This window comes from Poecilia mexicana, unplaced genomic scaffold (genome assembly GCF_051168715.1).
Source record: "Poecilia mexicana isolate PSO_F unplaced genomic scaffold, ASM5116871v1 scaffold_16, whole genome shotgun sequence".
NCBI lineage: Eukaryota > Metazoa > Chordata > Actinopteri > Cyprinodontiformes > Poeciliidae > Poecilia > Poecilia mexicana.
Window position 1 is genome coordinate 13,028,371 of NW_028263385.1, and position 15,565 is coordinate 13,043,935.

General features: G+C 38.0%; 1 protein-coding gene across 3 annotated transcripts in view; it reads left to right on the plus strand.

Moving 5' to 3' along the window:
- Positions 1–15,565, plus strand: part of ptpn6 (protein tyrosine phosphatase non-receptor type 6) — a 30,367-nt gene that overhangs the window by 12,312 nt on the left and 2,490 nt on the right. For all 3 annotated transcript variants that reach the window (XM_014969919.2, XM_014969920.2, XM_088013701.1), the window contains 11 exons: positions 1,729–1,912; positions 4,131–4,247; positions 4,414–4,542; positions 6,667–6,763; positions 6,857–6,936; positions 7,019–7,165; positions 8,065–8,196; positions 8,752–8,906; positions 12,031–12,098; positions 12,190–12,341; positions 12,563–12,627. In XM_014969919.2, coding sequence (XP_014825405.2) covers positions 1,729–1,912; positions 4,131–4,247; positions 4,414–4,542; positions 6,667–6,763; positions 6,857–6,936; positions 7,019–7,165; positions 8,065–8,196; positions 8,752–8,906; positions 12,031–12,098; positions 12,190–12,341; positions 12,563–12,627 — 1,326 coding nt within the window. The remainder of the gene's footprint in view (positions 1–1,728; positions 1,913–4,130; positions 4,248–4,413; positions 4,543–6,666; positions 6,764–6,856; positions 6,937–7,018; positions 7,166–8,064; positions 8,197–8,751; positions 8,907–12,030; positions 12,099–12,189; positions 12,342–12,562; positions 12,628–15,565) is intronic.

The following is a 15,565-nucleotide window of genomic DNA, read 5'->3' on the forward strand; positions in this document are numbered from 1 at the left end:
AAAGAAAGAGACATTGTAGGTATCTCATCAGTATCATTAAATTCATTTAAATACTGTAAAAACGGTGAACATGTGTTTATCAGTTTGCGTCAAACCTAGTTGACATTTATTTTGAGGTAAAGCAGACTTGCCTAACCTAAAATAATTTTATTTCTTTTAAACACTGAACAAGAACATCAACACTTGGGTAACGTGAGATTATCCTGCATAAAAGCTGCACAAAAAGCTAAAGAAGTGGGAAAATAAAAATAGATGTGCCTTCACATAAGCATATAACATCACTGAGCAGAAGTTCCCCATGCAGGAGCTGCAAGTTTGAACCTGAGCAAAGAATATACACTCAGATACCACGTCAAGCCTCAGATGGTGCCAGTAAGTTTTCGTTAGTGTGGACTTGTGGTGCAGCAGAGGAAATAAAGCTCTTCTGTGAAATTTCACACTGGTTAAAAAAAGTTATATTTGGCGGTGCAAGATTTCAGGTCACATTTTGATTAAGGATTGTTCTTCTTTGATTTCCTCTGAAGGTCAAAGAGGCATAAATGAACTGCAGCGTAGGCAGCGTTATGTCATTAAATCTATTTTGATATTATAGGACACCTCGGCAGAAAATTATAAGACATACACAGGCTATTATTTGGCATGATGGAGGAAACTGAAAAAAAAAGAAGCTTTTAGCATTTTGGACAGCTACCACTGAAGCCAGAATGTGGCAAAAATGTGGGCTGTGCATTTGGATAATTTGCATCGTGATGAACTAATGTATCTGTCAGATAGACTAATAAAGTAAGACATAACATGATGTTTGCAGAAACTTTTTTTGTGTGAGGAACTACATTTCAGGTTTTGCATGTGCAGTTTAGCTCATCTTTTATCTTGATGCATTTAAATCTGAGAGAAAGTCATAATTTTCATCATTAATGGTTTATTACATTAAATTACTTACAGTCGATTAACCAATAATATCCTTTTAGACCTTCATTTTATTTTGTAGTTCTTTATTCAGGAATAAAGATGGCGGCGCCTACCAGAAGGGGAAAGAAAAACGGTTCAGAGCCCGGTGTAGCATGGAAAAAATGCTCTTTATGAGGTTCTGTTTTGAAATGTCAACAGTGGACAGCTTCTTTAAGTTTAATTTTATTAGCGTTTATTCAGCCGAGGTGCTGCATGGCGGAGTAGCTTTAGCATATTGTGAAAAATGTAGCCGTTTATGTTACGGGGACGGTTGGTCCTGTTGATACAAGAGAAAACTCCGGTTTTTAAGACAACAGCAGCTTATCAATTAATGGTTAAACTTTAGATTAACTCATTAATCAATAACTTGTACCTCTATATCCACCCTGTCTTTATAAAGCTTTAGATCCTGAAGGGAGTTGATTTAATAAATGTGTTGCCATGGTTACTGCGAGGGTAATCACAAAAGTAATGTCCTAAAACTCACTTCCTCAGGCGCTCATTAGTCATTTTGTCCCTGTGGGAGTTTGCGATTGGTTTCTAACTTTTAAAATTTTGTTAGAGTTAAACTTTCTTTGTTAAAACGCTGACTTTTTTAGATGGTTAATCTAAAAAAGTCAACACCTGTGAAATTCACGGGTGTTTTCTCACCTTGGCCAGAGCTGCTGCAGCCTTTGTCTTCTCAGGATGAGGCTGTGAAACTTTACCACAAACGCGTCTAATTTACCCCAGAGATTTTAAATGTGAATCATGAGTGTGCCTCTGCCTCCCCCTCAGGTGGTACCATGGTCACCTGTCTGGCCCAAACGCAGAGAAGCTGCTCACCGCCCGAGACGAGCCGGGCACCTTCCTGGTCAGAGAGTCGCTGTCCAAACCCGGAGACTTTGTCCTCTCTGTCCTGACTGATGAAATAAGCAAGAACGGATCGAAGAGGGTCTCTCACATCAAGATAATGTGCCAGGTGTGTCTTTTTTCTTCTTCTGTGTCTAAACAGAAATAGGAGGGCGTAAAACCGACTCGCATCATGCAGCAATACTGAGGGTTATTCCCAGAGTTGTGCAGAGAGGGCTAAAATACAATTTCATTTCCCTGTCTTATGCAATAACAGATTTTTGTTCCTAATTCAACTGTCAGGTGTTGACCATCTGTTCTCTGTGGCTGCTAAAGTATTAAAAATAATTTTCTGTAAAAAGTCAAGAAAAGGAAACCATTTCCTGGCCTCATTAGGTGTTGATTTCTATGGAAGCAGAAATGAGAAGAAATTTGTAAATAATCACTTCCAAAGTCATCATCTGCTGTTGCGATTTCATTTTTAGCTCACTGAATTCGCTATTTACCCTGTTTAAATGGAAGCTATTGTTCCTGTGCAGCGCTACGGAGGAAACGATCTCTTAAGGCTCTTAAAGGTGATTTTTAAGAAGCTTGCAGCTCAGATCAGGTGCAGTTTCACCGGTCCATCGCGCTCTAATCCTCTGAGTTTGCTTCTGTTAAAAGCAGCAGATGAATGTGGCACCATGCACTGACAGGGAATTGCCAAAGTATTTACATCTCTAAAACCTTTTCACGGTTTTTCATGCTGTAGCCACAAACTTCAATGTGTTTTATTTGGATTTTCTGTTTCACCCACACAAAGTAGTGCTCAATTGTGTCGTTGAAAGATGACTTCCACGTGTTTGTTGCGTCCCCTGCATGGCTTTATAATGTTTTTTTTTTTTTTTTTTTTTTTTTACAATTACCTGAAAAGTGTGGCGTGCATTATATATATTATATATATATTTATATGTATTATAATTATAATTATATATATATAATTTTTTTTATTTACCATCATTGACTGACATTTTTCTTGACATTAAATCTAAATTCTTATCATGATGGGAAATTTTTCATGAATAAATTATAAACTACCGACTGTATGTGCAGAGCTGTGTGTTTCGATCCAGTCCGGTTTTCTTCCAGAACGGCCCTTCATTTAGCTCCATGCATTTCCACTTCTACTCACACCAGCTGAAGAAAAGTGTCCCCACAGCATGATGCTGCCACTGCTCTGTTTCATCACGTTATGTGCAGTGTCATTTTTGCTTGTCAGACAGAACGTTCCATTTTGGTCTCTTCTGACCACAGAACTGTCTTCTACGTGTTTGTTGTGTCCTCTGCATGGCTTGTGGTATCGACCAGATTCTCCTGTCGGAGCTTCGGGTCTCTGCAGCTCCTCCAGAGTTACCGACGGCCTTTTGGCTGCTTCTGTGTTTTCTGCCCTTCGTCCTTGCCTGTCAGTTAAACCATTTGTAAGAGAATCAGATTCAGACCTTTATTTCTGTCCCAATGGGCAATTAATTTTACAGCAAGTCACAACAAAAACACACCAACAATTCATATTTGGCTAGAGGGAATATATTAATCAAAAATTTATATTAAAAAATTATACTAAAAATGTTGATACAAAAGGCCATGTCTTGGAAGGTTTGCTGTTTTTAGATTACTGGCTATTTTATGCCTTTGCAGAACAGTTGTGCATCTCACTGGTGTAACTTTTAAAGGCATTTGACTGCATGACTGGATTTTAATCTAGGGTTACTGTGCTAAAGCGGGTTGAATAAACATGCATGGTGCATTTTTTTAAAGTTTTATTTGTGTGAAAAAAGTTTTAAATGATTTATTCTCTCCACTTACTACTTTTATGCTACTTTTTGCATAAAATCTTCATGAAACACAGTTTGAAAAAATTAAACTACAGTAGGCATTGAGGCATGGCAGTGGGAATTTATCTTATTTACAACCAACAAATTTCTCTTGAAAATGTAGAATTTTTAACAAGGTTTGGTATAAAATCTGCGTTTTTAGTAGTTGACTCAAACTCTTCTATAATTACTGATGAAATCTCTTGTTTGAAGGTGTTACAGCGTCTGAAATTGAGCTTAACTAACATTTTAAATAAATACAACGAAGTCTTAAAAAGTGAAAACTGGAGTTGTTAGTGAGTCAAGTTTTTATGTCCAGTATTACAGTTTTATGGCTGTAGGTCAAAAATACTCCTTGCATAGTTTGTTTAACGTTAATTACTTGATATTTTAATTGCATGGCTTTTCTTTAAATCATTTCTTCATCTGTATGAGGTTTATTTAATTGATGTTTGATCAAGTACACATTAACGGTGTAATTCTTTGTGATTTGTGCAGAATGACCGGTACACGGTCGGAGGCTCAGACATGTTCGACACGCTGACAGATCTGGTGGATTTTTACAAGCGCAAAGGCATCGAGGAGATTTCTGGAAACTGGGTCCATCTCAGACAGGTCTGACTTGTTTATGAAACTGCAGTGAGTGTGCAACGCAGCTCACAGCGTGGCCACACGGATAGGAAAAATTAACTCACACATTTGCATTTGGCCTTTAAGGGGTGTGGTGTGGCGCTTTCATTAGCGTGTCTTTGATCTCGTGTCCTTTTTCTTCTTCCTGCAGCCCTACTTCTCCACCAGGGTGATCGCGTCAGACATCGACAGCCGAGTGAAGCAGTTGGACCTCACCTCAGACAAGCCGCTCGAGGGCGAAGGGGAAAAGAGCAAAGCTGGCTTCTGGGAAGAATTCGATGTGAGATTAATCTGGCCTAAGTCGTATTTATATCAACGATTTGGTGTTTGGTTTTTTTCTTCTTTAACGGGTGAAACACAGGAACCTCCTGAAGTGGGCCAAATTAAAATAAACACCAGTCGCCTTTTCAGAAACTTTCCATCAGCCTTTCTACTTTCACTTCATTATTACAGGGCAGAAACTAGGGCAGACATTGTGTGCGACTCTCTTGTGGGGGGTAATATACAAGATGAGCCTCGTTTTTTTTTATTTTTACAGCCTTAACGGGCTTACGATGACATACGATGTCAGCAATTTGTGATCAGAGTTAACGGCAGGGTTTGTGAAATGAGTGACATCTTTTTCATTTCTGATTTAACTGAATGTATTTTTAGCAAATGAACTCACTGTTGCTACTAAACATGGCTATTCTGACCTGCGAGCGTTACCAAACTTCATTTTACGAAGCATAAACTCTGAGAGAAGCAACAAGAGTTCACAACTGGAAACTAAAATTAGGATGTTTCAGATTACCCACCAACCACGTGTCATTTACACACATATTAATGTTACTTCATGGTAATAGTGGAGGAAACATTCAGACACATTAGTCTAATAAAACTTCATTAAAATACGTAAGGTTTAGATGTAAACGGTGCATCTTTTGACTTTTATATTTTAGATGATATCAACTTCCTCTTATTTCTTCATTCTTTGCTTCGGAGTTTTTTAATCTTTCAAGGTGTCTACTGAATTTTCCTCTACACTCTCAAAGTATTTCCGGCAGGTTTCTCACCCATTTTATCATTATTTTAGAGGGGAGTTTTTGTTGCTAAGCTCCACAACAAGAACAAATAAACAGAAAGCCTTAAATTTTAGTTTTGATGCCTTTGTTCCTAGCAGCCTGTCACAAAGACTTTCTTTCTGCAATAACATTCAAAGCTAAAGAGTTTTTGCCAGAACATTAATTAAAAAAAAAAATCGTTCAGATCTCGTGTCAAAAGTTTACAAGAATTTTTAATGTTTCATAAGATCACCTCTTTCAGATGCTGCTTGTCTGCTGTAAGGTTTATGGCCTCACACTTCTTCTTTTGTCTTCTTCTTGTTAAATTTCCTCTTTTTTTTGACACTGCACATCATGCCGAAGGTTTTTTTTTTTCTTTTTCTGAAACATCCAAAAAACAAACAAAAAAATCTGCCTCAAATGCTGGAGAAGCTGAAGAAACTCAAACGGACTCAGGACTACTTCGGCCTTATCAGACCAATATTTAAGCTGAAATGAGTAATTTAAACAAAAATATATGTTTGTAAGATGATTCGGGTAAAGGTGACACTGCATGAGAGTTGCAGTGACTTTTTAATCTGACTTTTTAAATTAAAGTCAGATTTTATGTTGGGTTTTACTGGTGAGAAACTGCAAGAGTCTCACCTATTTTTATTAAATAGCTTTATTCATCTATAAGCAAAAGTTTAGAGTTTTCATTTTTATATTTCATATATATTTTATATTTTTATTTCTAAATAAAATATTACAAACCTGGACAACTATCAAAAGATGCTCATCCATTGCCTTGAACATGTGTTTAAAATCACTTAGCTTAATTAACAAACACATGGCTTTTCTGCTGAAACGATCAAACTACTGTATGTCTCAACCTGCGTCAGGTTATTGCATAAATATTGCAAATATTATTGTAGTAGTAGAGATAACACCCATAACTCCCACTTGGGAAAAAAATAATGGCAGTAGTTACTGTGAATGTGCTGAATGTATTATAAAATATTAAGAATAACTAATTTATTGTTATTAATGTTATTAAATAATGGTTTATGTTAATGTAAACAAGCTGTAAATATTAACATAAATGTATTATTATTGCAGTAATATTTTATTTTACTTAAAACAATATTTAATTGTGAAATGTTGCTTAGTATACTTATGAAGCAGCATAGAGTAGAAATAATCCATATTAGTAAATGTAGTTTAATCCCTCCCATCCCGCCCATTTTATTCCACTGGCTTAAAATCTGGTGGCTTTAATGTAAAGCTGCGTCTTTGTTGCATTTCTGTTTTTGTGTAAATCTGACCTGGTTAATGTTAAATTTTGATATTAAACGTAGTTGTGTGACTTCTTGTGCCGACAGGCTCTCCAGAAGATGGAGGCGAAGGTGAAGAAGAGCAGAGAGGAAGGTCAAAGACCAGAGAACAAGAGCAAAAACAGATACAAGAACATCCTTCCATGTGAGTTTGATTCTGTAAATAAGATCCACGCAGTCTGCCGCTGAATGCGACCAATTACGCCGTTTCCTCACGCCGTTTGTTTCCTCTCGCAAGTCAACGACACCAGAGTCATCCTGCAGAACGCTGATCCCAACATTGTCGGCTCAGATTACATAAACGCCAACTACGTGAAAGTAAGTCGCTGCCGACTCGAAGGCAAACGGCACCGGGCTCGTTGGTTTATTTGTGCGTTGATTCTCTGATCCGTCTTTGCAGGACAAACTCTGGGAGGCCGGAGGACAGAAAGTTTACATCGCCACCCAGGGTTGCCTAGCAACAACTGTGAACGACTTCTGGCAGATGGTGTGGCAAGAGAAAACGCATGTGATCGTCATGACGACGCGAGAGGTTGAGAAAGGCCGGGTGGGTATCAAAAACTATGCCAAACTTCTCATTAAGCATCATTAAAAACATTTGGACTGATAAACAGAAGTTATTAGGATTAATTAGAAGAATAAGTTATTATAGTTTAGATAGAAAGAAAACCATGAATACAGTGGGAAAGTAATTACTCTCTCTACGCTTTTATACATTTTGTCATTTTCTTGTTTCAAAATGACGAAGGGGGAAGACGTCCTTTACTCTGAAGGCCCTAAATAAACTCGAGTGCAATCAATTTGCTTCACCAACTACTTCATTATTAAACTTTGTGCAGTTTAGTCTCAGCATAAATAAAGCTACTCTGAGATGACCTCACATGTTTATATTGTAAAACGTAGCAAACACATGGAACACCACGTCTCCCTGAATATACCACAGTGAAACACGGCGGTGGCAGCAGCATGCTGTGTGGCTAGTTTTCTTCAGCAGAAGTTGATAAGTTGATCAGAGTTGATGGAAAGATGGATGGATGGGCAACACAGACACTAAACACACAACCAGAGCAAAAGCTAAATTCAGAATCAAAATCTGTAAACTTGAAAATTAAGGGAGTGAGGCTAAACATAAGTGCATGCCACACTTTTCAGATTTTATTTGTGTTTAAAAAAAAATCCAAGTGTAATTTCTTTTCTATTTCACAGTTATAGCCTTTGTGATAGTTTGCTACATGAAATCCCAATAACATACAGTGAAGTTTGTGGTTTTAATGTGACTGAGTTGGAAAAAAGTTCCGGGGTAGTTAATAGTTCATGAATGAAAAGAGGAAGGTGCTAAAATCTAGTAATTGTCATGAAATGTTTGTGACAACTTTGAACTTCTGAAGTGCAGAAGAAGCAAATGAAACGTTGGTAAACGTGTTTGTTCTCTCTAACGTTGTGCAGAATAAATGTGTGCCGTACTGGCCTGATTGCCAAGAACCCAAGGAGGTCGGCGCCTACGTGGTTTCCTGCGAGTCGGAGTTGGAAGCTACGGACTACAAAGTCCGACTTTTGCATATTGCTCCTGTGAACCAGGTATTTTGTATTTGTATTTATTTATTTATTTATTTATTTATTTAAAAGTGGTTTGTAAAAACAAATAATGCATGTAGAGCACATGTACATACATAACCATGAACAAAATAATTAGCTTACCGCTACTTTTCTGTTTGAAAGTGAACGTTTGTTTCATCCCAATTAAATTAAATGTGTCGCCTACCGACTCAGTAATTACGTCGTGGTGTTTATATTCCTGTTAAATTTATATGCTAAAGAACCAACAAATAAGTTATTTTATATAAAACAAGATAATTACAAACTGACCCACGATAATAATAGTAAAAATGACAACTAGCATCAGAATATTTACCAACTCCTTGCCAATGTACACCAAATAATATACTGCATAACCTGAGTTACATAACAAATAAAATAAATAAAAACACTAATGATGTTAATTAGGATGGTAGAATAACAATGACCGTTTACTAATAATGGTAAAAGTAGCAGAAGGAATGAACTTTCAAACCTCTAACACCGTATCTTTAGTTTCTTTTTGTATTCTGACTTTTTTATTTGTCTTATCCGCAGCCCAAGCTCTCCCGTCCCATTTGGCACTACCAGTACCTCAGCTGGCCGGACCACGGCGTCCCCCAGCAGCCGGGCGGCGTCCTCAGCTTCCTCACACAAGTCAACGCTAAACAGGCCGACTACCCCGATGCCGGCCCCATGATCATCCACTGCAGGTACCCACCGGCTAAACCCCGAAAGCGTAGCGCGGCGTCATGTTTTGTTGCAAAGCACATGCTTCATAATCCTGCGCTAACAGGTAATGCTTTAAGATTAAGAAGAACATTTTTCCGGGATTATGATTGGTACGGCTATAAGTCTTGGAGTTTGTTTTCTATAGGATTTGAGGCCAGTTTCATTTTGCAGCACAGAAAAAAATGTGTTTATTGAAAGAATTGCCTTAGAATTAGGGCTGCAAACTATTAGGAAAACATGCGGCAATTCTGGTGAATTTTGCATTAGCACTATGACTTGCAATAAATAAAGGGTCGTCATGTTTTTCTGCTTTAAATTCACAGCAGATATAGATCCCAGATTAGGAGACGTCTGTCTAGCCACTGGGAAAATGTATCATATTCATCTAATCAACAGCATGAAGATTTTATTGAAAAACAGTACAGCTATGTGCAGCTGCAAAAAAGCAAAAGAAACCGTAAAAACAGTGATTCTTGAGAATAGGGACAAAATGGGTTTTAATTTTCCCATATTTTTTTTTAATTATTTCTCAACCTTATGTATGCAAATATGACAAATAATGTTTAGAAAATATGAAGATGCTAAGGTACAGGCTCCCAGTTGCGAATTTTTAAAAAAAAATTACATTTTTAATCGACCTGACCCAGAACTTTGTCATCACCATCTGACAAAAATAAATCTAAAATGATTTTTAAAATACGCCATTAGTGATATTTTTACTCAATTTACAGACAAATGCTTCTCAAGAAATAAAATAAATATTATTTAAAACAAAAAACAAGAAAAAGTCCATCTGATGGAGTTGACAGTGCATGACGGAGTTGACACAGAACTGAAGGTGGTGACAAACTAGTGAGTAAAATGAAAAACTTGGTACATGTGAAGTAATGCAATTCATGTAAAATACATTAAAATGAATTAGTTGCACAATTAAGTGAGATTTGACAACAATTTCACTGAGAGTCAGAAAAACTCTGACGGAGTTGACATCTGATGGAGTTGACGAAATGCCAAACTACCTCAATTTATATGATGTTATTCTGAAGGAGGCCATATTGGAGCTCGTCAGGTCCATGAAATCTTTACAGTTTACCAAAATTAAGCTTTTATTTCGCAAAATGTCATCAAAGTTTTGTAAATTGTCAGTTATGGAGTTGACACATCATGGTTGTGACAAACAACTTAGGAATAAAACAGAAGAAAAAACTAAAGAATAACTTAAGCTAACCGGAGCTAACTAGCCCTCCTAGCAAAGGAAGAGAAAAGACAACGTCATGGGGTCCTCAGAAGTTCTGGTGCCCCCCAATAATGCCTGATTTTTTACATTCTTTTCATTTCTGACGGAGTTGACATCTGATGGAGTTGACAAAATGCCAAACTACCTCAATTTATATGATGTTATTCTGAAGGAGGCCATATTGGAGCTTGTCAGGTCCATGAAATCTTTACAGTTTACCAAAATTAAGCTTTTATTTCGCAAAATTTCATCAAAGTTTTGTAAATTGTCAGTTATGGAGTTGACACATCATGGTTGTGACAAACAACTTAGGAATAAAACAGAAGAAAAAACTAAAGAATAACTTAGGCTAACCGGAGCTAACTAGCCCTCCTAGCAAAGGAAGAGAAAAGACAACGTCATGGGGTCCTCAGAAGTTCTGGTGCCCCCAATAATGCCTGATTTTTTTACATTCTTTTCATTTCTGACGGTGTTGACAAAAACTAAGGACAAATTTCAACGGAGTTGGAAAATATCTAAAAATTATTTTTAATTCAATTTATCGATACTTTTATAATTATTTATATGACTACTTATACTTAATTGTCATAATATATAATTTTAGTATTTCTTTAATTGTTTTAAACTATAAGAATGTGTTGAGTTCTGCTCCTGGACAAGGGCTTTTACAGGCATCATCCACCGACTACAATGTTTAAAATAAAAAAATATTCAGCAAAAAAAAGAAAAATATACATTGTTGTGCTCACATGACCCAGGTTAGTTTAGTTAGATATTTGAAAAAAATATATTTTGTGTATATTTTATTCAAATTTCATGCTTTATCCATAGGACCTGTTTTGTCCCTATTCTCAAGAATCACTGGTATACTAGGCTGTTTTAGGTTGTGATAATGACTTTATATATATTTTTGTCAGCATGTAGCGTGACTTTACGTGCTTACTCAGCTAAAGAGTTGATCTGCAAATCAACAAAATGAGCAATGTGGAGATCACCAAAGTTGGGAAAAGTTAAAACCTTAAGATGCGTTCACACCAAGCGCGTTTTGAGGCGCGTTTGGTTTACATTCAAAGTCTAAGTGGAGGCGTGTCGAGGTCGAGTTGAGGGCGCATTGAGGGCACGTCGCGTTTCATGTGTCTAGTGCAGCGTAATTTGAAGAGTTTGGAGCGTTTGACACGTCCAACGCATCCAACGCACCTGACAAATAGGCTGGCAACGAACAACAGCGGCTGGAGGCGATTTTGACGTGTCAAAATCGCCTCCAGACGGACTTTAAACGTAAACCTGACCCACAAAACGCTTAGGTGTAGAGCAAAATGTCAAGCGTCTGGATTCAAAGTGCACGCGGGTCAAACATGAAGCATCAGAAGAGTTTTTCATGAATGCAGCGCGTTTGGTGTGAAATGTTGGGTTACATCTGTTAAAACATTTATCAGTGACTCCTGATCAAAACATTTTAACTAACTGATGTATCCAAACACCTCTAACTTTATTAGTTGTAATCAAGTTTTAGTCACAGCACAGGGTTCCTTTTTACAGTCTGGAAATAAAGTTTAACTAATGTATTTCCCTGAATAGATGTAAAATACTCCACATTTAAAATATTAAATGTCGCTTGCACTGTAGTTTTTTTATGTTCACTTTAAAAATACTCTAACAAGATGAGAGAACCATTTAGATAAATCTAAATTCACTTCCATTCCAGTTTGATTATTACATCAAGCTCATATCAGTTACTGGTAAAAGGTAGCCGATATCAGACTGATATTTCTGTCATGTTATCAGATAAAGTATTGATTTTCATTTTCTCCTCAGTTGCATTCACATTTCATTCAGTATTTTTTTTTTCTCTCTGTAAATCTGTGCAGTGCTGGAATCGGTCGGACGGGTACCATCGTGGTGATTGATATGATCCTCGAAACTATTGATACTCTAGGTAAAAAAAAGAAAGAGTGGAAATAATCCTCGTTTCAGTTTATTTATTTTGTCTCACTGTCTTCCTGACTGACGCCTTGATTTTCCTGCAGGTCTGGACTGCGACATAGACATCCCCAAATACATACAGATGGTGCGAGAGCAGCGCTCTGGCATGGTGCAGACCGAGGCTCAGTATAAGTTCATCTACCTGGCTGTTTCCGAGTACATACAGACCACCAAGGCCAAAGACAGCGCCTCAAAGGTGAGACAGCTGGACGGAGGAGCGATAGCGCTCCCCTTCATCCTCTACGTGAGCCGACTGGTTCGCTGCCAGCAGAGCGATACGCAATCAGAAGAGCTGAACGTTGACCCACTGAGACAAAACAATCGACCACAGATTCAGAAGCCGCGGTGCAGCCTCTCTGTGTTTGACTAATTCTGTAACGGACGTGTGTGAAACACCCATGTTTGTCTCTTCCTCAGGAAACCGACACAGAGTATGGAAATCTGCAGCTCAAACACCAGCCAGCCAGCAGGAAGGTGTCAAAGTGAGTGAAGCAAGTGGCTTTAAAGCATTCACACCAGTCCTCTAAATGTCACACTGCCGTTTTATTTAAAAACATGACAGAGCGTGTTTAGGCTGAGGTTTGCTGCTGGCGGGAGGAGCTGAGCTGCAGACTGTGTGGGGGAGCAGCAGGGGAGCCTGCAGCTGGACTTTGATATGGTCTTTTCTTCTTCTTTTTAAAAACCACAGTGCAGCAGTTTTCAATGCCACACACGCTGCTTGTAATAAGAAGTAGAGAAAACAATCATTTTAAAACCTTAAAGGGGATTTATTATTCAGAATTCACATTTTGCACGATTTTTATACTTGCATTATGATTTCAACTACCCACTTGTTATTTGCTACTAAGTTAAGTCACAATCAGCAGGCACTGTGCCATCACCTACCAACAAAAGAAGAGCTCCAGCACATTTGGTCAGCTGGTTTTACCTCTGTATGCGCTGTACAGTGGCTGCTGGAAAAGACAGCTGTTTTGTTGTCGACTTAACATTCAGAAAGCACTTCTTGCAGAAACTTGCTGCATTCTTGTTGGTGTGCAGAAGGCTCTACTTCAGCTTTTTAAAGATGTTCAGTTCTTTAGTTGCGCATCTGTTTGCTGCCATTTTCATGTGCGAGTGTAAATGTTGAATTGGGGAAGGGGGGACGAGAAGCAGCTCAGCTAACAGGCGCTCAAAATAGGCAGAACTGATCAGACTAAAATCTCATCATCTAAGAATGGTTTTGTGCAAAAAACTGTAATGAACATGTTTTGAATAGGCCATAGAGCTATCCTAAGCTCCTCAAGGAAGCATAATAGTGACATAATGTTTACAGAAAGAGGTATGTGAGCTGCAGTAAGTCTCTGAAGGTGATTATTTGAGACGTGACTTTAATCTGTACGTCACCAATACGTGGAGATTCGGTCTGCGCTCTTCACTCGGTTCAAAATGCAACCAGAAAAATTCAAAATGTGTCACACAGCAGTAAATTAATTTAAAATTTACCAAACAAACAACAACAAAGGTTATTGCAGAAATATTTTCGTACATGACATTCATAAAATCTTCTGTGTTCAAAGTTACGCCCACATATTTTCAAACACGTAGAAGAACGTCTAAGCTTCTTTCTCCTCCATATGTGAGGTTAACAGTGTAAACCCTTCCTGTTTTTCTTCCTTATAAATTCAGACATTTATATAAACTAAGATCACTTGGCCGAAGCAACACAAATGATGATGTCATGGCTTTGTAAGCTTCTGATAGGTTCATTTACAACTTTAGGCTCTAACCAGAGCACAGGCCTGCAAATTCAGTACACAATCTGCCAAAGAGGGGATTTAGTGTTGGTTCAGGTATGTGGAGGAGGCACGCATCAGTAGAACTGGAGGACTGGAGATGCTAGTTTCAACACGAACGTTCAGCCATCATGTCGTTCTGGAAGGAGACGGGTTCTGTGACCCAGAATGCAATCTGTTTCCAAAACAGCTGCACTAGTTCATACAATTTAATAGTTTCATCGACAGGAAAGAAAATCTTGACTGAAAAACGTACATTTAGATTGTCTTTAAAACTGTGATCCTCTTATTACCATTAAATTAATTCAAACTGGATCTCGTTTGCACTTTTTAAGTGTAATGTTGATGAAAGCACTGACCCTTTGAACATGTACTTATTTATTTTGCATCTGTAGCTGCAATTTCTAAATAAATTCAGGTTGTCTTCATTGCACACGTGTCATGAGCGAGTCGGCCCGTCTTAATGTTCCTCCTTAATAATCCGTCAAAGCACATTAGCTGACAGAATCTTTAATTATGTAATACAAAAACTTCTCTGCTGTTCTTTAGGTTACTCACCTGCAGGATTCACTGAAAGCAACAAAAAGCTGAGCAGCAAAAAAAGCAATTTGTCATTTTGAAAGAAAGACTTGTAATAGAAAAGTGCATTTTGAGGAGGATTTTTCAGACTTTAGCTTCTAACGCCTCCTCATTTCTAACACGGAGCCACTCATTACGCTGCTGCATCATATTCACTAATGTGACTGTTTTCAGTTGATGTCCTTCATCCAGAAACTGGGGCAGTGCTTACTCTGTCCGCAATGGCAAAACATGCAGTCAGTACTTCTACTTCCTCTTGCCTGTAGCTGCTGTTCCTCTGCGAACTGTGAGAACCAGAAGTTAAAAGAAGCTGCATCAGTTTACAGTCGAGCTAAAACGCTTGGTGGGCAGTCGAGCACACCCGTCTTTCTTGAATGGGTTCAGATCTTTCACACAGCGCCCCCGTCCTTCATAAAGCTGCTTTTCATTAGACAAGCCAGCCATGCTCATCTACACAGGTTAACATTTTACATGCAGGCTCACAGATACACATCAGCTAGTTTACAGTTATCTACTCTTCTGGAAGCTGCACTCTGACAACATGCTTCTAGCCATCAGGGTTTAACATAAGTTTTTAAAAGGCAAGTTTCCATACATACTACTTAATTTATCTTAATGAATCAAGATTTGGACATTGAGCTGTTAATCGTTGAACCATTATTTGAACAGGAAGTCAATGGAGATTTGGCCAAGAGGCAAACTGATGTTAATTTCTGGGGAAGTTAAATAGTTTTTTCCATAACTTCACCAACTTTAGGTAATTTAAAACTACCACTGTAGCCAGAAAACCCCAAAAAGCTGAATAAAAGATATCTTTAAGAAAACAGTTTATTTGACCTTGAAAGTGTTGATTTTGGAGAAAAGCCTTTTTTTCTCTGTCTGGACTGTTTAGTCTATGGGTCAGATAAAACAGGTGTTACTGCGAACGCTTTCATTAAGCCTGCCTCGGTGCTTCTGGGTCGTTCCTGGACATTTAAAAGAGAGTTTGGGATGGATGAGCTTAATGGGTGACAAACAAGATTCCTTGCTGTGCAAACAAACCAGATACCATGTTTGTTTGTTCAATTGA